The following is a 25,296-nucleotide window of genomic DNA, read 5'->3' on the forward strand; positions in this document are numbered from 1 at the left end:
CAACGGTAAGTTTATTGTCCAACGATATTTGTTGTTGTTGAAACGCAGTAGTTGCCGCTGAGACGATAAAAATACAGTCGTAACAACAAAAAATACTGTTGCAAAAACAAAAATGTACTGTGTCAATGATACTGCTGCAACAACACTTGTGTTAAAATAACGTCGAAACGGTAAATTGTATCAATGAAACACTAAAAGAACCATTGAATTTTTAAACAAAATTGCAACAATAATTGAATAGTGTTTCAAACGATACTTGGATTTCATTGCAACAGAGTGTTTTGTTTTCGTACCCTATTCGTGCACCATAGTTGTGACCATAATAAGTAAGTGTGTGTGTGTGTGTGTGAGAGAGAGAGAGAGAGAGGGAGAGACTCATCCATGAATATTTAAAAAATAATTTAGGTATGTGATAGAAAATATACTTACTAAATCAGCTACTATTTAAGAAAATGGTATGTATATATTTTCATATTAATTGCTTTAACTGCTACAGATATTGATAATGTACTCATTTTTTCATTTCCTCATAAATGTGATATTGTTTCCTTCTTTCTACATTTTTTAAATCGTCTCCATACTGTATGTCATTCATATCTGGATGCATGCATCTAAGGTTTTGATAATGATTAATTCTGCTTCATTTTCAATTACACTTTGTGATTTGCATTACACTGTGTGATTTGAATTACAATGTGTGATTTGAATTACACTGTGTGATTTGAAATACACTATATGACTAGAGTTACAATGATTTGAATTACACTGTGGGATTTGAATTACACTGCGATTTTAAATACACTGCGTAATTAGAATTACAATGCGTGATTTAAATTACAATGTGTGATTTGAATTACACTGTGCGATTAGAATTACACTGCATGATTTGAATTACTCTGTGTGATTTGAATTACTCTGTGTGATCTGAATTACACTGCGATTTTAATTACACTGTGTTATTTTAATTGCACAGTGTTATTTGAATATACTGATATATATTGCATATTGTTTCATATATGTATACCGTTACTTCACTTTGGTATTTGTTAATTTTGTATATTGTTTGCAAATGGCCGATAGGTTCATATTCAGGAAAGCTTATTTTATATGAAATTCTAAAGTCGCTTTTTCTTATCTACTATTTTAATGTAATGAAATCATACACCATAAAAAGGTTATATTGTCGCAGGGGCAACTGAAGTATTTGGTACCCGGCGGATCCTTCCTTTTGCACCCCACAGATAATATTAAAATGTAAACACACAGAAAAATATATTCTGTTTGGAAGTAGATTTTTAAACAATACAGTGGTGTCATACTCGAATTGGAAATAACATTTACTTTGGCGAATGTTTTATTTTGTTTGAAAACATGCACTGGTATTTCAACTCTCCCGATGGCACCCACCCGATCCCTCCTCTGGCTGTCACCTCGGGCGGACCGCTCCCCTCACCCCCCCCCCTCTTTGTATGCCACTATATTGTCGTAAGTATTACTTGAATAAAATGTAATGACACCTCAGTCTAAGACCTCTTTGGCCCGGGACAAACATTTATATACCAGACGAAAGCCGATGTGTCCGATACACATCCGACATATATGCAATAAGCTCACACCAGTCAAAGGTCGATGTGTGCGATACAAATCAGAAATAGATGCAAAAGTCACGCCAGTCAAAGGTCGGTGTGTGCGATACAAATCAGAAATATATGCAAAAGTCACGCCAGTCAAAGGTCGATGTGTGCGATACAAATCAGAAATATATGCAAAAGTCACGCCAGTCAAAGGTCGATGTGTGCGATACAAATCAGAAATATATGCAAAAGTCACGCCAGTCAAAGGTCGATGTGTGCGATACAAATCAGAAATATGTGCAAACGTCACGCCAGTTAAAGGTTGATGTGTCCTGTCTGCTAGTAGTTAGATACGTTGGAAAGACATAATACACTTAACAGAGTCCGACTGGAAGAGAGAGGGGTCCTTGTTACAGATTCCTGGTTTACTTGCTTGCGCTCCTACTCACCACCCCAGAACCAATCCAGCGATATTCAGGGATCCGCCCCTGCCTATATTTTATTTTTATATAATTAAGATACTTGCCAGACTAAGGACGATATGTTCCAGATATTTTTTAACTGTTTTCAAGAGACATAACACATAAGGCCACATTGTCAGAATCATTATTTAGATACAGTGTAGAGACATACCAGTCTAAAGCTGTTTTGCCTTAACATTAACTTCAGTACGTTGAAGAAACCATTATGTGTCCTACATATTTTAAAATGTTATCATGAAACATGCAAGATGAGATTTTAAGAATAAAGAAGGGTATTTCTACTATAAAAAGACTTGCAATGAGATTTGACCCCGCCAGTTCTGGATCCCGGCTAAGTATATAGACGTGGTACCCAATTTATTTTGTGTACGAACCGTAGGTAGATCGCTAATCAGAACTTCGTGAACATTTACTGCTTAAACTCATATTTCGCTCCATATTCGTCAGAAGATTTACATTGGAGAATATTTAGCAAACGTGGGTATCGCTCTGTATTATATACCACTCTAATGTATCCTAGATATGTATCATGTGTATCACGGTGTAATGTATATCACTGTAACGTATCCTCGGTGTTAACCATGTGTATCAGTGTATTATATATTACTGTAATGTATCCTAGATATTAAATATTTGTATCACGGTGTATTATATGGACAGCGTTCTTTTGCACACCAGGGCCCAGCAACCTGGAATGAATTGTCCACTGAACTTAGACACAAAGACACAGTGATCACATTCAAGAGAGCACTCAAAACTCACTTATTTCGACTGCAAGAACAAACTTAAAGACATAATAATGTTTCCTACCTGAAATATTCTCAGCATGTTTTTTTAATGTTTTCTAATTTCATGGTGTTTGTTTTTGTAATAATATTATTATATGTTTTTTATCTTATATGTGTTGTCTAATGTTGTAAAGCGCTTAGAGCTTCTAAAGATTAGGCGCTATCCAAAGTCCTTATTTATTATTATTATTATTATTATTATTATTATTATTATTATTATTATATTACTGTAATGTATCCTAGGTATTAACCATGTGTATCAGAAATTCTGCTGTACCCTACATATAATTAAGTAATAAAAAACGTACATAAGAGCATTTTTTTCCTACATATTACTTGATTATAATCGAGAAATGTACCATTCAATAGCCACTGTTTTAGACAACGTCAGAACGTGTAATAATAATTTTTACAAAGGAATATTGGCATATGAGGATCCAAATAATATGAATAATCGCCGGTTAAAGGTATGTGTAATCCCAAGGTCGTGCATTATATCCTTCTGACAAAACGAGTTCATATTTTCCCATACAAATGCAGTAACCTTTTTATTATATGCTCATTTTCTTATTCTACCCAAGGCTTAATTATATAAACAAAAATACACTACAGGAAACAAAGTAACTGAATTTATGTCGTTTTCCAAACTAAATACACAAGCGCAGATTCATCAGTACACAACAAAAACGTTATTAATGCGCACATAACTCCGCCCAGATAAATTTTAACTTAGTCGCGCTCTATACATAACTTTCGAAAATTGCGTTTTTGTCTACTTAAAATTGAAATTTAGATTCATGTTGTGAATGAATGCGCATTGCAACAACTTTCCCATTTAGTCTGGAATGAATAGATTTTGGTATTTTGTCGATTCTGCTAAATTTCGTGATAAAGACTGGATTTATCTGGTCAATTCGACATGAAGTACATTTGATTTCAGCAGTGAGGGAGCAGCGTGTTAACATCTGCAAGTGTGTTTCTGTTCTGTCATTGAATGTTTGAAATCATAATGTGGGAAAAATATGAAGTCTTTCAATTGAAATTATCAAAAAGACGCTATGGAATATAATGTTTATTTTATTTTGAGTGCAGTAAGGAGGATGTTATTGCACTTGGCATATAGTCGAAATTACAGTACGATTTCGAAATGTGTAATCAAGCTTGAGAACCCATGACATGGATCATGTAATTTGGATACTAAGAAAGTACATTTTCAGGAAATTTAGGATGTAAAACTGTAAGTATATTTTTGCCATTCTTATTACCAGCTAAAGAAGACAGTTTATGCCTTGTTACCTGCATGTTATTTGTAGGGATCAGACCTGTCTGCGTGTTATTTGTAGGGACCCAGCCCTGTCTGGTATCTATCTCTAGCCGAAATCCGAAATACTGTATCAAAAATGTTAATGCGGAATGTGGCAAAGCAGCTGCTATGTAACAGTCCACGAAACAATTGCTATAGTTCATTCAGAACAAATTTAATCAACCAAAACGTGAAGCGCCTACTACGTGAGTATACATGATTTATTTACAAAGTAGTTCCTAATACACTATTGGGTACATTTGAGTGCAATATCAAGTACACGTGAGTACAATATCGTAAAATATGGAACGATTCTGACACTGTAAATAAACGGAGAAGGAAAATGAGCATATAATAAAATTTTATACAACGACACCCCGTAATTTAGTCAAAAGCTATCTTGTGTAATCGACCGCAGTCAGCCCGCTGGTATTACTAAAATTATGAAATCTCAGTTTCAGAAGGAGCAAATTTTATTGCATTGCTGAAAGACTTAAAGTTTTGATAGCTTCTTGCTAGCGAAAAGGACGGCTAATTTTTTTTTAGCATAAAACCGTGCAAACAGTTTTCTCGTTATAAAAACTCTCTCTCTCTCTCTCTCTCTCTCTCTCTCTCTCTCTCTCTCACACACACACACACACACACAGTGTATAATGTCTTTGTCTGCAGAACGCAATAAATAAAGTCCACCATGTATTAAAAGTCAAATCGATTTATTCTAAATTTTGATTAGTAGCATACTGCAAAAAGTCCTGTGTATCAATATTACATACAATAATATAATTTATGATTACGCTTTTTTGAAAACTAGTATATAGACTAAAGTTAAGAAACCGGTGTTTTTTTTATTCAAAAGAAATTTCAGATTGAAAATACTTTTCACGTTCGCTTTTCCTTACACATACAGAGATAAATACTAGATCACTAATATTAACCGTAAAGTAAGACTATTCTCTGTGGATTTGTTACAACAGTAGTCGCAGAAATGTAGGCCCCATTACTTTCATATAAAATAGGGCAAACTACCGGTATTAAGAAAATGAACAACAAAGAAAAAAAAACATACAAATATAACATTCATTATGTAAGCCTTCACCAGTATACCTGATACATCTCGAGTAAGTCAATGTGAACCATTGATGAAATAAAATAAATCATAGCAAATGGAGGCATATTTTTTTTTGTCGATGGTACAACATCTCCTTTAGACAGTCAAGTCTGAGTCGGTCTTCCTTCATAAATGCCTTAAAATACTAAAGATTTATTCCATTCTATCACAAGCTGCTTGGGAGTCAATTTAAATATTATAATATATAGAGTTTAAATTTACTTCTCGTGGATGTTGACTGCAAAGAATCTATTATTATTCTGACTTTAGCATGAATGTTTGTTTTACATTTGCTGCTCATAAAGAGAAGAATTGGATACCAGTTTAGATTTCGATATTATTTCCATTTTAAATCTAGATAAAATAAACAATTCGATTTCATAATTTTAAAGAAAGTTCTAAGAACATTAACAAATGTGCTTTTGGAGCTATCCTGATATGTTGGGTTGTCTTTCGTATGAAGAGAACAGAAAGATTTTTGTATTTGATGAAACACGTGAGGGTCATTTTCCTTTATAACTGTTTTCAAAGTTAAAGACATCGAATATAACTAAAGCTGATTAAACAATGTTTAACTGTTTGAAGTTTTGTCGTTCTAACACATAGATACATACATAAATGCATACATACATACAGACATACATGCATGCATGCATGCATCCATCCATCCATACATATATACATACATAATTATTGGTTAAGACGTCCATTTATTGTTGTTGTCTTTTTCATGCCATAAATGCCTTGACAGTGGCGCGCACAAGCACGCGACATATTGGACATTTGCGCATGGCCGGAAAGCAGTTGGCACAACATACCATGTGACCACATGGGAGGAACACGATACAGGAAGCATTGTCCATACAAATCTTGCATATACTCATATCTCTGAGGCGTTGGTTTTCTTCTAAAAGTACTTTTGCATCCACTGCAAAAAGAAATTAGAGCAAACTTAAATAATGAATTTGAAAACTGATAACCTAATATATATATATATATATATATATATATATATATATATATATATATATATATATATATATATATATATATATATATATAACACAAAACGTTTTTTGTCTGTTACCTTTCATTCAGTTTATTATTCAGCCACCTCAAACCACAGATCAAGGCCTTGTGCGGATAGATAGATAGATAGATAGATAGATAGATAGATAGATAGATAGATAGATAGATAAATGAATAATTATACTATAGACACGTCGTTGTAAACATTGAAAAATGTATGCAGTCACCAAAACTATTTGCCTTTCGGGGTAAGAATCAGTAAGACTGACTATGAACTTTGCTGGTATTTTTTGTTTCTTTTTTTTGGGGGGGTCTATATTTTAGGTTATTTTTCTTTTTTGTTGCTAGCATTATCAACATGCATCTCTATTGCGAATCCCATCAAATTATGTGCACAGTTGAATCCTATCTTAAATTATCAACATATCATGCACCCCTCCCCTCAAAAAAATGTATAAATCAACAAAACTATCAGAGGAAATTTATTATTTTAGCTGTTTACAATCCAACCACAAATAATATTAACATCTCTAAAACGAAACGTATGACAATTGGAACAAGGCAGCGTCTATCTACTAACATGGATTTACTTCTAGCTCAAAATGGCTTGTCAAAAATCAAAAACTTCTTGGTATCTACATTGATCAACACCTCAGCTGGAATGCGCATATCGATCACTTATGTGCAATGGTAGTCAAAAGAATAACTCTATTAAAATTGCTTTCAAAATTTCTACCTCCACAATCACTTGAAATTTATTTTTCGGGTTATATACTACCACTGATATATTACGGCTGTACCATATCGGGAAACACATCAAATTATAATCTGTCCAGAATTGATAGACTCCAGAAAAGGGCAGCCCGAATAATACTGAAACTTCCTGTTATGACTCCCTCAAATGTTTTGTTTTCACGTCTGAAATGGCTACCTATACAAAAACGTATTCTTTATTTTAAAGGAATCATGACATACAAGTCTTTAAACGGTCTTTCTCCAGATTATATCTCTAACATAACTGAACTAAGATCATCAAATACTGAGCGTAATCTCCGATCGACGACAAACAACGATCTCCAGATTCCTTGGTCAAAAATCAATCATTACAAAAGCTCATTTTCTGTATCAGCACCTACTGTATGAAATTCCTTACCAATGAGGATACGTAAATTCAACATCCCTTGCTTCTTTTAAATTATCATTAAAGAAATTCTTTCTAGACCAGCTGGAATGATATATTAAAAGCTCTAAACAGAACACTTTAAAATCATATCCATAATTGATATATATTTGTATGTTTCCCAGTATAGTCACACATAGTCATTCATGTCAAATATGTACGAATGAGTGTGCGACGATATATGGTTATGTGCATGAACTTCTATTTTTAATATTTTATTACTAAAACTGAGGACCACATGGCAGATGGGTCAGCCATGACCAAATGTGTTATCCTCGTTAAAGAACGTTTATTATTATTATATTATTATTATTATTATTATTCATATACCTTTCTTGATAATTACAACGAATCTAGTCTGAGATAAATTGTGTAAGTCTTGGGACCAATTACAAAACAAATTTTCAAGAGTTCCTGTCCCTATTTATTTGCAACGCGGGATTTTACTTTCCAAAATTCATTATAGGTTAAAAGCATGCAAATATCAAATCGATAGCTAAAGAAAATCTTTCTTAGCTCTTCTTATGTATTTCTCCCTGCGAGCTTCAACAACTACCGAACAAAGTATTACCATGCCACCAGTATCAAGTATAAATTTGATTTGCTCCAAAAGCGCAAGTTGCATGCAGTTCAGGACAAAATAAATGCACTCAGTGATATGTTTCACAAAAATAAATAAAATAAAATCTTCTTAGGGGATCTAGAAAAATATATTTGATTACAAATAGTTATTCACGCAAAAGCAAAGAATATATTAAATCTTTACACAATACATATTTCTTAATCTCTTGAGAAAATATACAATATACTTACAGTTTGCATTATCTTCAACTTGTTCATATTTTACATGGTTAGATGATGGTACTAATAAGGTTGATGACGATGACAATGATGAATCCGTGCAACTCTCGGTTTCAGACCTTTTTTCAGACTCGTTCGACTTCACAGCGTTTGATAAGTCTGTATTTGTCTTTTCTTTATCATCAAAGTTTTCAAGAATCTCCATTAGTTCTACTGCATTCAAAACGCTTTTACCTGAAAATATTGAATTTTTCACAAGAATATCAGTCAACGTTCTACAATCACAATAATTAACAATGCTTGGACAAATATGTCGTTTATTGGTGGGAAAATAAATGTGAAAGTCGCAGTTACTTTAATAAATGTGAAAGTCGAAGTTACTTAAATAAATGTGAAAGTCGAATTTACTTAAAAAAATGTGAAAGTCGAAATTACTTAAATAAATGTGAAAGTCGAAGTTACTTAAATAAATGTGAAAGTCGAAGTTATTTAAATAAATGTGAAAGTCGAAGTTACTTAAATAAATGCATCAGAGTATAATCTATAATTAAAGGATGCATGTAATTAGTAGACTCCTTTTTACGATATCTGGTACGATTTGTCATGCCGCCATGTATAGCCTATCTTGTGCTGAAAAATGGCGTTAAACCCTAGAACAACAACAACGATTTGTCATCACATGGGACTTATCGTGCATAGGCGCCAGATACTTAACTTTTGACCTTTCCCATTTTCACCGGAAATGTCTTTTCTGCGCATGCAACAGCTGAAGGAGATTATTTCACGGAGGTAAACGTAACACAGATATCAATTTACTTGTTAAACTTAGCCCAGATATCACACAGATGCGATGAAATAAAATAAGAAACACACAGTAACATTCTTAATTACCCCTGATACGGGAAATTAAGCATCCAGGGACCCCTGTCTTTTACCCACCACCACTACCGCCATTTTTCAAACATGGTTGAACGCCTCCCCGGATCTATCAATTTGGTCTATGATCTAACTGCTGATCAATCCATTATTCGGTGCATAGATATGTTTTTCCTTAGGCCTTTATTAATTCTGAAAGGATCCTTATTCAGGCGCATTACAAAATACATTATGCAGAAGAAGAGTTGTGATGGCTGCAAGTTTCAAAGCTAACCAATTAACTAAACTTATCCCAACTAAACTGGGTTTATGAGACGTACATAAATTATTAATGATGTTTTTCCGATCTTCTTAATTAGCGCTATATACCCTACAGCCTAAACTATTGAGATAATTCACAGATATCTGCCACAAATTTAGCACACAAAAAACAGATTTATATTTTGGCTTTGGTTTTGATATTTTTGGCACAGCAACACATTGAAGGTTATATCGTGCCGTGACAAGAAGAGAAAGCTGCCATTCCCAAGGGCACATACGGTAGCCAATCCGATGATGGGAATCTAATTCTCGCCTTACTAAATTAAACGCCTTAACCACTAAACCTTTCCGGCTTCTTTTAAACAACCATGTAATATATATTTACCTTCAGATAATATTAATTTTGGTTCAGGTAATTTGCAGATACTTGCCAGATAAACTAGGTTTATTTAAATCAACTAGATATTACGTGATTTTTTCTTCTTCTTGCTCTTTTTTTAAAAAGTTTGCTTGTATACCATATTTTAGGCTTTTGTTGTTTTGTGTTTTTTTTTTTCAAATCTGGATTTAGTGTTTTTTGTCCTAATGTTAAATTTAATTTAGTTTAATTGAGATTATATTTTTTAAAAATATTTTGGTGTATTTGAATTTGTGTCATGATACCTTATTTGACATAATTTTCTATTGATTTATCCTGACTTGAAATCACTGTGCACTATAGTGTTCTTCAATTAGTTTGAACCGTCGTATATAGCGGCATAAGGAAAAGATGTCGCGACATCGTTACTATCCTACAACAACAATAACTACAGTAATAATGTATGCAATAACAAGTATTTTCGGGAGAGCAAATTCACAAATTCTGCATCATAAAACTATCATTTCTTTCCAAAATAAAAATGTTGGTTCATTAGGTTGTATAAAAAGTAATTGGTTTACATTACAAATTAAATTAGACAACAATGACCCACTACGGCCATTATATTTATTTGCGTATGATCTTTATTTGACCTATTTACTCTGTCTCTTCTCTTCATTTGCAATTTTCTTTATTCTGTGACATGGTAGATCCTCTGATTGTCAGAACTTTTGGAGGGTATGCTTCCATCGCAAGTTTTTGGGTATGTTTCGATAGCACAAGACTGACTTATTTTTAATATTTGTATTAACTAAGCGAAGAAAACACTGTCAGTCATAATGTCTACTATAACAATTTTGACCTTTTCGTGCAAGAAAAACACGGTCAGTCATAATGTCTACTTTAGCAAGACTGACCTTTCCTGTACACTGGCGGAGACCCACATCTACGCCATTGCCATCTTTCCCGAAAGCGGTCATACGTCATGTTTAAGCATATCGTTATATTTACTCAAGAGGCTTCTCAATTAGCAATTAATAAAACTAATTAACTTACGTAATAGTCTCAGTTACCAGGTTATATATGTCATAGACAATATTATTTTTAAATTATACATTTCCTTGTTTAAAATAAACCAAATCGCCAATGTGCGATAATATATTTCTTAAAATGGCCTGCTTTAAAACAAAATCTTAATATATTTGAATTTATTGGTGAATAACAGGATCAGGAAATCATTTACTGACAGATGGTATATTATCATCTACCTAATATTCAAATACTTTCTTCACTTACTCGATCTATATACTTATTAACGTTAATAAAATTGAAAACAAAAGCGGCGAGTAGTTTCCATGAGCGAAAAAGAAGTAGAAGAAATTAACTCAGAACGAAATTGACCGTTCTTTTTATATATCCGCCACACTTCCTACTGGCTTCCGTCAATGTATATTGTATATTTCAGTTAAATGCCAAAATTAAAGACATTTCTTTAATCCACAGCGACTGTAAGGAACCGTTTGCGTATATTTTGTTTCTGCTAAACACTATTGCTACTGTAAATTAAACATTAAGATCATTCTAAAAGGTTTTTTTCCATTAGGTAACATTTTGTTCTGTTTTTAGAAAATGTTAATTTTGACCTGAGGTCAGACAGAAGACTATACAATCTTGTTACTGAAAAGGTTTTTCATTCGTGCTTTAAGATCTAAGAAAATCAAGTTGTATTTACATGTCGTGTATAGTAATTAATTTTTGGGCTGGAATTTATTTCTTCAAATTATTGTAGTCAAGTGATTATTTTGACTGGTAACACAAAAGGGATCTGGTAACATTGATGGACAGAGACATTCACTGGAATTTATAGTAAATTCAAAAATAGAATTATATTCAACAAAAGGCTGTTGACACATCAGCATCATACAGGTTATGACGGACACATCAACACTTTCAGTTTTGGATTTAATTTTGATTTCTACTAAATTTGATTCAATCCTTTAAATTATTAGGACTTGTGTCTGTAGGATTATTGTGAGATTTAATTCGCGATACCGTAAGTTCTTTTATTTTTTTCATTTTCACTTTGTATTCAAGGGATATGAATTAATTGTTGAATGTAACAAGGCTTGTTGCTTTCACTCTTTTCTATTACTTTTTTAAAGAGCATAGACTCGTAACATACCTACCTACCTACATATATACATCCATATTTCAAACTGGATTATATGATTTCCGTAATGTTTTATCGGGGAGTCGATAGTTAGATATGGCAAGATATTATAATATCGTTTCGTTTTTCCTTTTTTGAGATTTTTTTTTTTGGTTGCTTTACATACCTTTTTGCATCGTCAGTTGATCCACGGCCATCTTGATATTTTCAGGCGTATAACCGAATTCTATAAGACTCTGTACAGCGACGCTTTTCATCGGATCTTCTAGATCTCGCTCCTGAAAGAAACAATTTAATTTATAATTTCCACTCTACTGGTTATTTTCATTAAGAAAACACAGAAAATGAAAATGCTGTCTGAAATTAGTTTATGTTCTCTCTCTCTCTCTCTGATAAAAGCAAATGAATTTTCCCAATACTTTTAGATTCTTAATGGATATGCAAGTAAGTTATATTTAGAAAGATTTAAGAACTGGCCAAAGCAATGCACCGCTTACAATTTCCCAAAGAACTATGTAAATCATTGTGCAATTTTGACTAACAAACGATCTTGCTTTATTCTGTCAGCTGTATGTTATTACTTTTCTTGCATTAATATTTCAGCTGAGATATTAACAAGTTGAGCACAAAAAAGCAAGGCAACGTAACAACATAAAACATTGGGTCAGGCTTTAAATGTGTAGGCTTGAAACCCCTCGATTCACACCCCGTGCAACTAAATAAATAATGTATCATTTTTCAAGTTGCTATTAAGGACACCTCATCCATACAAAGAGCACTTACCCTAAGTCTATTAAAATAATTGTTCAAGTTACTAACATCTCTATTTCAATCAATATTACCTGCTTTGAGACAGAGATGGGTTTCGTACTGGAATTAGCATATTGTTGCTTCCTTCTTTTAACGAGCTCGCAGTTAGCGTAACACCGTTCGTGTTCGCTTTCAGGGTTGTCTTCTGGTCTCCATGACGACAGTCCTCCCCCACAATAGTAACATACCGTTTGGTCCTTTTTACCTATGAAATAAAGAAAGATAGAAATACAGAGATATACAAGAAGATAGATAAACATACATAGATAAACAGACAGATACATTCATATACAATACTCTTGACCTTCTCACGTAAATCTCTTCCTTTCTACATGTGTTAATGGCAACTGAATTTGTAATTGCTAAAAGTAAGACATTATGAAACTACTGTTATCATTGTAGCCCTTTTTGTTGATTCCAGTATGATTAATTCCTAGATTATACAACATTTGACGTGGATCTTCTCAATGTATTTTTGTTGTTGTTGTTGTTTTGTTTGAGTTTTTTGTGTTGTTTTTTTTTTTTTTTTTTTTTTTTACAAAGCTGTCGATTTCATGCTTGGTCGGAATTGAACAGCCTAGGAAATTTCCTTCAATGTGACTCAATTTCTAAATTTAGAATCAAATTCTAAAATTACCAGGCGTATTTCCCCGCGTATCTTCCGTCTAATAATAGATAAAAGTGAAAATTTCCAAGGTGCTGAAAATAGTATCACTTCAGGCAAATTATCAAATTACGAAGTGTGGAATGTTGTCACAAAACTGATTTGCCTTTTGTAGACTGCTAGTCCAATTATGTGTTCCTTTGTTCCTAGCGAACGTATGATGGATAATTTATTGTGTATGAAGATAGTAGATTGATCATAATGTTAGAAATACTGACAGCCATATAGATAGGTGTCATAGACAAATAAAATAGCTTACAGAAAAAACGAGTCCATTATAATATTATCTGCATATATCTCTTAGATTTAATTTTGAATGTACAGTAACAACTAAAATATCATAAAGCAAATTCCTAGACACAGAAAACTCCAATCGAATTTTAAGCTCTCCTTATAAAAACTTAGTCGGACATTTCGATTTTAATAAGACAGGACAAAACTGTCTAACGATCATCGTTTAAGCGGTTTTCAATTTCTCGCGAACTACCAGCGACACTACATAACTGTAGTAGATATTTTCTCTGTTATCAAATTCCGTATCCTAGTATTTGATGAGTGTCCACGTACCAAGATAGTAAAGTCCCGCCTGGGCCAGTTGTAGGGGTCCAGGTCTCGCAAGTGGCCATTGATGAAATGTGCTGAGCCGAGCTGGTAAGGAATTAAGTTGGGGGTATTTGGGGGAAGGCGTATGTGGTTTTATGTCTGGTTTTATTCCGTCAAATTTATGTTGATTTGGTGAAGAGAAGTTGTCGTAGCTGAAATTCAGATTTAACCGTCCGTCTGTCTGATCATGGCAGAGATCTATACCAGCTACAGTAGTCATTCTAGAAGACCAACTGAAAGACAAAAGCATTATATTCGAAATCAGCTGTATTAAAAGAGGTCCTACTAAACATCGCAAAGTCAGGCAAAGTCATGTAAAGTCAGAAAAGCCTGTTTATGTTTGTTTTACTAGTACATATTAACTTTAGTTTGACAATGTTTTAATTAAAATTTGTATAAAAACTTCGTTCTAATGTTGGTTGAAAGTAATATTGGTATATATGCAACCTTCGTTGTTTGCCTTTATTTTGCGTTGTGACGTATGCCGACAATTGTTAATAAACGTTCATTAACTAGTTGTTTAAAAATAATTATATTATTGAGATATACTCATTAATATTATGACAGTATCATACTGCATAAGTAAAATATAAATATTTAATAGTACAATGACAGAAAAAGTATGCCAGTCAGGTAACCCAGCGTATGATAAAGACAGAATCAATGTGACGAAGCCAGATTTAATAATTTTATAAACTATTATCTTCTTGATACAAATAATAATAATAATAATAATAATAATAATAATAATAATAATAATAAAGTTATATATTGCATAAGCGTAATATAAGTATATGTAAAATAACAGTTATGTATATAATAATGATATAAGTATTATAACAAAGACAGATAGAAAAATCACGTATGACTATAGACAGATTCTATCCTACAAAGATATATTTTCGAACTCGGGACATGGGACCCGATGATGGCGCAGTTACTATCGGAATTGCCAAAAGGAAATAGTAAATGAGGTTTTATCAATTTTGTTCAAAGTGTTACTAAGGGTTTTCTACTTTGGAAAAACTTTCGTATCCCAATTATATTGTGATATTTGTTAAGTATCAGTCGTAATTCACAAAGTTTGTTTCAATAAAAAATATAAGTAATTATTATAAATACAATGCAATTAAAGCATACCGAAGTCAATGTATGTATATGTATGTTTTTCGAAAAACATTTTTTTGAAATTTGTTAAGCAATTCTATCTACTAAAATTATTAAATTTGTCTTTGTGACATTTAATCTGCCTTTGTCTGGTTAATTTAAGTCTTTGCCAAACTCTATCTGCCTTTGTTCCATTAAACATTTATATTAAACTTATGCAATATCATACTTTCACATTGTTATTATTTGTCTCTCAATAATGTAATTATTTTATAAAATTATTAAATCTGGCTTTGTCACATTGAGTTTGCCTTTGTCATACGCTGGGTTATATGACCGTCATACTCTATCTGCCTTTGTCATACGCTGGGTTATATGACCGTCATACTCTATCTGCCTTTGTTCTATTAAATAGTTGTATAATACTTATGAAGTATAATACTCTCATAATATTAGTGTATGCATCTTAGTAATATAATTATTTTGTTAAATATCTCGTTAATAAACGTTTATTAATAATTATCGGCATACATATCGTCACAATGTGAAATAAAGGGACACAACCAAAGGTTCGTATGTACCAATATTAAGTTCAAACAACATTAAAACACGTTTATTTTAATTACAGTATTGGCAAAACAAGTTTAATGTCGTACAATGGATACAAATGTATGCGAATTAAGCAAAACTAAACGGGCTTTGTCTGACCTTGCAGTGTTTAGTAGGACCGGTATAGAAGACAGGTTAAAGAGATCTTGATAAATTAATCCAAAAGAAATTGCAATAAGTTAAGAAATACATACAATAACTTGCAAAAAAGTCATTTTCTGTTTCATTTGACTTAAACGTGTATTTTATCACAGCTAATTCCATACAGCATATTAATAGGTTTCTGTATTACCAAGTGTTAGCTATATAGGTCCCTGATGTAACTGGATCATGTAATCTTCTACAAATATCAAAGTTTAGTATACTGTTGGTATATGTAATTAATTGCAAGTAAATCTTAAAACCGTTATGATGTAGAAAGATCAAAGTTAAAACTGAAGATATTGGTGGGAATAAAAAGCGAGCCCCTATTTATTTTTGCCGCAGGCGTTGACTTTTGGGCTTAAAATGAAATTTTTTCAGTGTTTTAAAATATTTAAAAAAAAAATAATAACTTGGATTTACATATGCCAAGATGTTACAAATAAATATATTTAAAATCGTTTGCATCATTTCTTTGGAATCAGGGGTGTAGTGCTGTGGGAACAGCGTTCGAATACTTTTTGCGCTTTCACTTTGTCTGCGCCACAGGTGCTCGACGCGACCTTGATGTTGAGAAAGAAAAAAAACAAGAATCTAAAGAAAAAAAAATTATACAGAGTGACAAAAATACCTTAGATTGCCCCCATGACCCGTTCTGACATAGGACCCTCTCTATCATAATATATAAGAGAGAAGGTACGGAACTTCAAAATACTTCATTCCACCCATGGCCCTCGATTTCCTTCTGCTATTAGATTATTGTTTTGTTTTTCTCAACATCAAGCTCGCGTCGAGCACCTGTGGTCTGCGCTCGCCCAATCTGTCCCCACCCCTCACCCGCATCTGTGTAACATGCGTTCCCTCACTTCTTTATTTACCACTACACCACTGAAAAGAATAACAATATTTCAACTGAAAAATTCTTGCAACTTATATACTATAATGATAATGTAAATAGAATATCAAAGTGTACATACCTCAGGCTTGACTGTCGGGAGAAACGAAAGTGGGCCGTTTGAGTCTTTTTATACTGCACTACCCTATACGAATACGATTCTTGGGATCCCAGTGACCTGTGCTAATAATAATAATACTACTAATAGGCACATTACCAAAAGGAATTTATTGTGGGTAATTACCGATCTTATCCACATGACCAGATTGGGCACAGTTTCCTGTAAAGGTGGGTTCATACGTGCCAAAATGAGTGTCTTGCATGAAAATCATAAAGAAGAGAGTTGTTTTGGTACTGAGCTTACATTGTTGTCCTAATAATTTCCCAATCGTAGGAATAAATTGCCCTTTAAAAGTGCACATTGCATCAGTTAACTAGCAAGAAACTAACATCTATAAAAAGAACAGATATAAATAGTTACAGTTTGAACACGCGCTGAATGAAGTTCATTCCGCTGCATGAAGTACATCCCTTGGAGTCGAATCACGGGCAGGGCCGTCTTAACAACATTGTAGGCTCTGGGCAAAGCAATGCACTGGGGCCCCCTACCGGCCCTACCCACACACAGGAATTCCGCTAGATGTCACTATTTTTAAAAATTGGGAAACGTGCTTCCCACTGCACTTTTTAAAGCAAATTAAATTGCCAAAAGATCTTTCAATATTCATTAACAATATGGGCAGCATGATGCCCCTAGAAGCGTGAGGCCCTGGGCAACTGCCCAGTGTACCCATGCTTTAAGACTGCACTGATCACCGGCACCACTGCACTAAATTTTAATGATATCTCCAAAATACAATAATGACCTTTTAAGAAATAATGCTTTGAAAATTATGCTAATTCCGTAAAAGCTGAGCTTTAGTTTGCTTTGATGAAACCGACCTTACACCATACCTCTCAACTTTAACGCCCGAAGGAAAAAAAATCCCGAATTTTCGGGTCGTTCCACGCCTACCTCCCGATTTGATATCTTCCGATTTTTGCAGAGAACTCCCGATTATTACATTTATGTCTTCCATTTTCATTTCTCCTAGAAATATTTGTAATATGTAATATGTAATATGTAATCCATGAAAGCCATGTCCTGTTGTATCACCTCTGAATATTGTTGCGACGAAATAATTACTTGACTAGAAATAATTCGCTTCTTCACTACACAGAATGTTAAGTTTAAAAATTCAACGTAAATTTGTGATTTTATTTACCTCTATAACAGTACAAAAATAAAAAAAAAATAAACCTGGACAAAAAATAAACCACAACAATAATATTGTCGAAAATTAATTTAAATCCCAAGAATGATCTCTATGAATGGTGTAACTCTATATGCTATTGCGCGATTCCCACCAAAGAAACTTACAGGAGTGAACACCTGACATTTTTAAACCGTATATATAAACGTTAATTACCATCGTTAAATTAAAACGAAGGAATGAAAAATACATACTACGCAGCATATGTGTCCTCAAAAAACTAATTCAAAACACATATGTTTTATAGTAAACAATACAAGATGCTTTACGGGTTGCCAATAAATAGGGAAATAAAGTCAGATATACAACGAGGGGAGAATAGTTACCACATGTACAGTGCCGTGAAGCTACCTATTTAGGTACCTTTAGTTCAACAAAATTGAGCATCCTTTATTTGCCAAAAGATTCCTGGTGCTGTCATAACACACACTAGTGCAGAACATGAGCAACAGGGAGGGCGAACCCTATGGCATCGTTTTGGTATTTATTTTGTAAAATCACTGCTTCTACTTTTATTTGTCCGTTATTGTACTGCGCTGCTATGTCTAGACGTTTCTACAGACTGTTTGTTTATGGAAATCGATACAGTTATTCTGCCGGTTCGCCCTCTCTGCTGCTATGTGAAAACAGAAAACAACTGTAAGTGAAATCAAACCCAATACAATGCTTGTACAGCGAGCGTAAAAACGCGACGGTCCCTGGTATTTGTAATAAATACATTATTTTCCCACGCGCCGAGTACGTCTATTGGCTGCCCGGCTGGTCGTGTAAACCAGGTCAGTTTTAAGTTATTGCAGTCGCGTTTGTTTCTTATTTTTGCGAAGTGTGTCAAGCGCGGCGCGGCAACTTCTCCGGCCTTAAAGTGTCATTTTTGTTGTTGTTGTTGTTGTGAGTGTGCGGGGAGGATAAAAAATGGTGGGTTGCTGTCTCAACCAAAAATTGTATCGAGACCAATGCGATACCTCGATCTGGGGTCATGTAAATTTATCGTGACAATCCATGTGAGTTCGCCTGAGCGTTTGAGAAAAAGTTTTTAAATGTGTTTATATCCTTGTCACTGGAGCACCAAGTCTGATGAATATTTTGTAGCGTGTGTGTATCAAACCCATTAAATACTGCCAGAAGATTGCAGTTATATCTGATTTCTTTAGGTATTTGAGTATATCCTTGAGTAACATAGATAATATCGGTGTTTTTATGTCTGCCTCGAGAAAATATCCGAGCTAGATGTGTTTGTTTGTCTATCACCACATCATCATTCACTACAAGATTAATAATATCTCCGTTAAGACCATCGACCGACCGAGCTTTAACGATATCAGTATTAGAATCAATAATATCATCCCCGGCTGATTTACTGGCTGCAATCTCCTTTACATTATCATTCAAATCCTTAAGAACATTTCAACATCGCTGATCATCTTCAGATGGCGCCACTAAATATAACTTATCCCACTTAAGGCATCGCATTATCATGTTGAGTAATAATTGAGTCTTCCCAGACCCAGACGTCCCTATAATAATTGCTCGAATAGAGATTGGCAACGCTGGATGGTGCTTGACTGGTTATATTTCTCGTATCGCTGAGAAATCAATGACATCCACATTAAGGCAAATATAACGAATACTATGAATTTATATTGTGTTCAGTGCAAGGGATTTACTGATACCACTGAATTAACAACACTAATGACGAAGAATAAAAGGCGTGCACTTACAGACAAGTGCATGAAATGTGGTACCCAAAAACATCCTCCTGGGTATAATTATTGTGGTCCTGGAACCCGACTTGATATTCAACTCGATGAGCGAAATCAACCTAGACCAGGAGAGTCTCCAGTGAATGCAACTGATTAGGCGTGTCATGTTCATCATGTCGCGTATAAAAGTCCAGATTTAAAACATATCGTAGACGTGAAGCTGACACACACGCTAAAGTCAGTAAACAAAAAAAATATATGTAACAATCACTAGCTAATTGGCTGGTAAGATCTGCGATGAAAGGTAAATTAGTTTTAGTGGCTGGGTAATTATTCGGCCGATAATTAAAATTATAATAATGGAGTCGATTTATTACAGCCCAAAGGGATACTGGAGGGGTATGGCTGCTATTAGTAAACTTACTGGCGCTGAAAGGGTTACATGTTCTGCAGCTGAAGATTGGTTAGGACGACAGGCAATATGCAATTTAGCTAACACCCCCGAAACAAATTCAACATGGGCATTTTGATGTCAGTATCCCCAATGAAGTTCATCAGGCCGATATATTGTTTTTACCCCATGATACTATTAAAACACGTCGACGTCAATCACGCACATGCAAATATGCATTAACTGTTGCTGACGTTGCAAGTAGATACAAAGAAGCAGAACCGTTATCCGCTTAAACACCACCGAAGTTGCCTCTACGTTTGAACGAGTTTATAGACGAGGGCCCTTGCAATGGCCACAGTTACTACAGGTTGATCCTGGCAAAGAATGTCTTAGTGCAGTAACATCGATGATGCAAACCATAAGGTCAAAATCAGACGAAGGCATACCGCAATTCATCGTGATCAAGTAATCTTTGAACCATTTAATCGAACACTTGCTGAGCGATTATTTGCATATTAATAGGCTCAAGAAATTTCCACCAACACTCGATCTCGTGAATGGGTTACAAGACTGTCAAGTGTGATAGCCGCATTAAATAATGAAATTACACTTGGAATTTCTATGAAACCCGCCAATGCAATCACACAAAACCGCATACCAATACAACAACATGACTCTTTCTCAAAACAAGCAGTACTAGGTAATGTGACTGTCAGATATTTATATGAGCCTGGGGATGTCGAAGGAGGGGTTAAAAAAGAGCGACTAATCCAGTCTGAAGTGTAACCGCACATAAAATTTCCAGCGTGGTAAGATCCACGTGTAGACCTGCAATCTACAGATTAGATTCGACTGCTCCTCAACGTAGATTTGTCCGTGAACAATTACAGATAATTCCTGAAGATACTCAATTACCACCGCCTTCCCAAAAGTGAAGGTTCACTGCCCCCACCCCCCCACCCCCCACCCCCAGGAGCTAGCGCCTCGACGTCGATTACACTCAAAACATGTCACCATCACATTTTCACGTGTATGGCCACAATTTCTATTAATTCTATCAACGCTAAATTGTCTTGGATTATTATTCGAAAACTGCTGCAATAGCATTACGGCGTTACAGGTCGGACAGTGATTATTTTGTTGTTGTCGTAACCTCATAATCGTCGACACATCAAGATCAAACTCACGTTTATTTTATGTCACTATGTTGATAGCCAGCTAAAAAAATTCTTATTTCATCACCATTGGCCTGAGTTTGATCCTTGTCCGCAATGGTGAAGTTATCCTGAATAAGTTCAGGTATAACCGTCCGTAATTGAGACACTTTTGTCACCTTTGATACTGCTAAATAAACTAAATTTGACCATTCGATACGGTCATCGATAATCCAAATCGTAGTATCTGAAATAGCTAATCCCTGGCCGCTCCGGTGGCCTAGTGGTTAGAGCGTCCGCCTCGGATGCGGGAAGTCGTGGGTTCGATCCCCGGCCGAGTCATACCAGAGACTTAAAAAATGGTACTAACAGCTGCCTCGCTTGGCGTTCAGCATTAAGAGGTTAGTGTTAGGACTGGTCGGCCTGGTGTCAGGATAATGTGACTAGGTGGTACATCATGCTATATGTCTGCGGCATGATGCCCCAGTACTAGACATCACTATAAACTGCCACATTGCAGACATCGTAGCGATATCACTGAAAAATTGTTAAAGCTGCGTTAAAAATAAAAAAATCACAAATCACAAATCACAGTTAATCCCTGGGATAAATGAATAGTTATAGCACATCCTTGGGTTCAGCATGATGCTTCAGCCGCGAACGCTTTCTCAACTGCATCCACATCGACGACAACAATTTCATTCAGTACAAGTTTTTGTTTCTCATGGGTTCCAGGAATCCAAGCGTCAGTATCTAGTTTACGTGTATGTGCTGAGCGGTAACACAATTGGACACGTAGGTCTGGCTTTTTCTCTCGATGAAGCAAAAAAAATCGCTGCTGCAGTGAATCACGAACACATTTGCTTGATGCAACTATCAGGTTACTAGGATGCCATAACTTCCAAAAATTCTTCGTTTGTTTTTTTCTGGAATTGCTTGACGCATCCTCGAGCACTGGACGCTATCCAGATGTAGCCCTATCTAAGTTTTAAATTCTTTCAACAACTCATCGATTGCCCTGTGGTCCTCAAACATTTCTTCATAATAATCTACAGATTCTTTCACCAGCAGTGTGGAGATTCGCCGACAAAGGGGGGGGGGGGGGGAGCGTGATTTCCGCACATAATAACGATTGTATTTTTCGTCAACTGCCATTGAAGAAACATTTTTAACACGTCCACCGACACAGTGTATATCTCATCCCAGATCATAATCTTAGGCATACCGTTCTCGCCCATCCGATCTGGGGTCCAGGCGTTTCTCTTCCATCGAAAGAAACTGTGATAGATATGTGAATTAACCCCTCGTTGTTTCATCTCTTTTGCGAGCAGGTGAGTCGGACTCAGCACCACCATATCATTGTTCAGAAATAAGTTTATTGCGCGTGTCGTCTTCACGGCACCGCCTGGTTCATTAAGATAAACAGTTTTATGCTTAGCAACAGGCTCGTGTACAGGTGGCGCTGAGGACAGTAGTGACAACTGTGTGTTCCTGTAATATTCAGGTAGAGTCTTATAATCTGCAGATTCCGAATAATCAAGTATCATCTAATTCGTGACTCGCCAACAGTGTTGTGTCTTTGATTATAAATTCAAGTTCAGTCATGTCGATAATTAATCGTGTACAGCTTCGTTTATGATGCGATGAGCCTCCTTATGTAAATTTACCAATGATTTTTCTGCCCGAATCTTTTACAAATGACGTCCTGCAGTTGTCGCCGGGTTCTGGCATCCAAACTTGTCATTGCGGTCGATAGGAAATTATTGCCTCACTCACTGTCAGCGATAACAATATCGACGCATCAAGCATGTACCGTAATAATACTATTGAGACCCAGCCATGTTCATTTTTCGCACAGTAATCGTTGTGATTTCGCCTGATTAGGTTTATTAAAATGTCGGCCAAACTAAGCCACAATAACAGGATGAATCCCCTTAGCAAATTCAAATGATTCAAAGAATGAAAATCCTATCTGGTCGAAATCGGGTAGGGGTCCATTTATCGATACCCTAGTAATCTCATGGTAAGGATGCCCAAATCGCTTAAAATACGGGGCACAGTCATCCATCCCAAGAAAACTTCCTGGGTAACATGCAACCATATCAACGGAGATAACTTCATTGAAATTATTATGTATATTTGATTTAATTTATATTTGATTTAATTAAATTGTTTGTAAGTTTTCAAATATTTTTTATTTTAATTTCATTATATGTCAAAGTAATGTAATTTTGTTCACTAGAGATTTGACATTTTCCAGAAATTAGTTTGACCTGTCTGTTAGTTGTAAACACCGAACATTGTATATTATGCTGACCTAGTTCCTGACCTTGATTGACAATCGAGTAAACAATTTTTTTAAATTCAGTTTTAATGTGTAAATGATAATCGTGAAATCGAGGCTGTGCTGGACTACGTGCCATTAGACTTGTAAATATCTTCTAAGCCATTCTAGGATGTGATCAGGTGGCCCTCATCCGAGAATCTGTTTTGCGTCTCAAGTTACTGTATAACCTTTGTCTATAGAAATATTTCTCAGTCGGGCTTCTAAGCACTGGGACGTAAAGTTGTTCCTTTTGTTGTGACAGTTTGGATTTATGTTTTAATTTTTATTCAAATTATTTGGATTCTAAAAGATAAGTCTTCTTCCTGGAAATATTTTAGTGCTCATACAGAATTTTTTAACAAAGACTTTTCTTTAAATTTTAATCGGAAATTCAAACACCGGAATATTGTCTGTGGAATAACAAAGGACTGTAGACGATACAGCGCCATACAGGCTACAGTATACATCATCGCCTTCCATTTTGGATATTTCGTCGGGACTCGAACTTGAATTCATTAGAACATTTCATTACTAGGACTTCTAACATTTAATTCGTGGATCATTCCTGGATTATTTTTGGATTTGATTCTTAAAACCGTAATTTCTTTTTTTTAAATCATTTTTTTACAGTGTATTTCAAAGGAAATAAAAATTTGTTAAATGTTACAAAGCTTGTTGTTTTCACTCTTTCTTTTATTACTGTTTATAAGAGCCTAAACTAGTAACATAAGAATATCACATTTGGTATTACACAGCCCTCCGTGCCCATACTCGGCACACGATCGCTGTACGTCTTCCAAAAATTATTTCGACCTTGGTCTCCATGAATGTTTCTTCTGGGCAAAATGAGCGACCACAGACAGAACAGTAAAACAATTACTCAGTAATCGTTATATCTCTTCGTTGTCGTTAGTATATCTTCTGGCAAGTTCAGTCATCGTTGTATGAAGAGATTCAGGTTGATAAAGATCCCTGCACGTCGTAGCTGATCATCACTCTGAAACAACCATACTGACACTGGATCAGGTTTACTGATCTCACGAATATACTCAAATATATCATCACCCCACCCCCAGTGTTGACACCAGTGCTGTAAGCACCAGGAACATATCTAACTTGTTTATCTCGTGGAAATATGGTTATACTTGAAGTCCAAGCGTGAGCATTATGGTCAATTATTGTGATCGGAGCTCCATTTTTCATGTCCTTAGCGCTGTACTAAACCTCGCAGGTTATTGTTTTAACCGTTATGGGAAACTTAAGGTTTTTCTTCTAATTCAGCTATATCGCTAATTATGGCCACACTTGACCGCACTTTAACCTCCCTTTGATTTATTTTATCACGTCGTAACGCTGTCAGACACTTTACTCGTAATGCGTTCTTAAAGTGTTCTGTGATTCTCTGGGCGACACAATTTAAAATGCCACCCCACCCCCACCACCCGGGGTCGCTAGTGACCCTTGCATTGGCGCAAGTGCGTTAACATCAGGCTCATTTAACGGATGAATAACATAAATCACTGCAGTCATCGGATATGCTTTCTCGTAATAAGGTTTGTAAACCCCAGTTAACATTCCTGTTCCAGAACTTCTATCTAAAACAGTCACCAACCCCAACCCCATCTCTGGTGCCCCCTCGGTTTCGTGAAT

The 25,296-nt window shown here is 35.0% G+C and overlaps 1 protein-coding gene across 1 annotated transcript; it reads right to left on the reverse strand.

Moving 5' to 3' along the window:
* Positions 1–4,843: 4,843 nt before the first annotated feature.
* LOC149785941 (baculoviral IAP repeat-containing protein 8-like) lies at positions 4,844–17,364 on the reverse strand. The gene is made up of 7 exons (XM_089976189.1): positions 17,241–17,364; positions 16,842–16,942; positions 13,972–14,240; positions 12,773–12,945; positions 12,097–12,208; positions 8,278–8,499; positions 4,844–6,183 (listed from the first exon to the last, which is right to left on the reverse strand). The coding sequence occupies exons 1-7, from the start codon at positions 17,286–17,288 to the stop codon at positions 5,984–5,986; spliced, it is 1,125 nt and encodes a 374-aa protein (XP_089832315.1). The 5' UTR covers positions 17,289–17,364; the 3' UTR covers positions 4,844–5,983.
* Positions 17,365–25,296: the final 7,932 nt, after the last annotated feature.

The sequence above is a fragment of the Sinohyriopsis cumingii genome, chromosome 12 (genome assembly GCF_028554795.1).
Source record: "Sinohyriopsis cumingii isolate HCF-2022 chromosome 12, ASM2855479v2, whole genome shotgun sequence".
Taxonomy (NCBI): Eukaryota; Metazoa; Mollusca; class Bivalvia; order Unionida; family Unionidae; genus Sinohyriopsis; species Sinohyriopsis cumingii.

Excerpts from the sequence above, each read along its gene's own strand:
- LOC149785941 (XM_089976189.1), bottom strand. The coding sequence starts at position 17,288 with ATGTACTTCATGCAGCGGAATGAACTTCATTCAGCGCGTGTTCAAACT. Across the intron at positions 8,500-12,096 it reads TCAACTGACGATGCAAAAAG|GTAAAAGCGTTTTGAATGCA; the intron begins GTATGTAAAGCA and ends CAATATTTTCAG. Across the intron at positions 6,184-8,277 it reads AGTTGAAGATAATGCAAACT|TGGATGCAAAAGTACTTTTA; the intron begins GTAAGTATATTG and ends TTCTTTTTGCAG.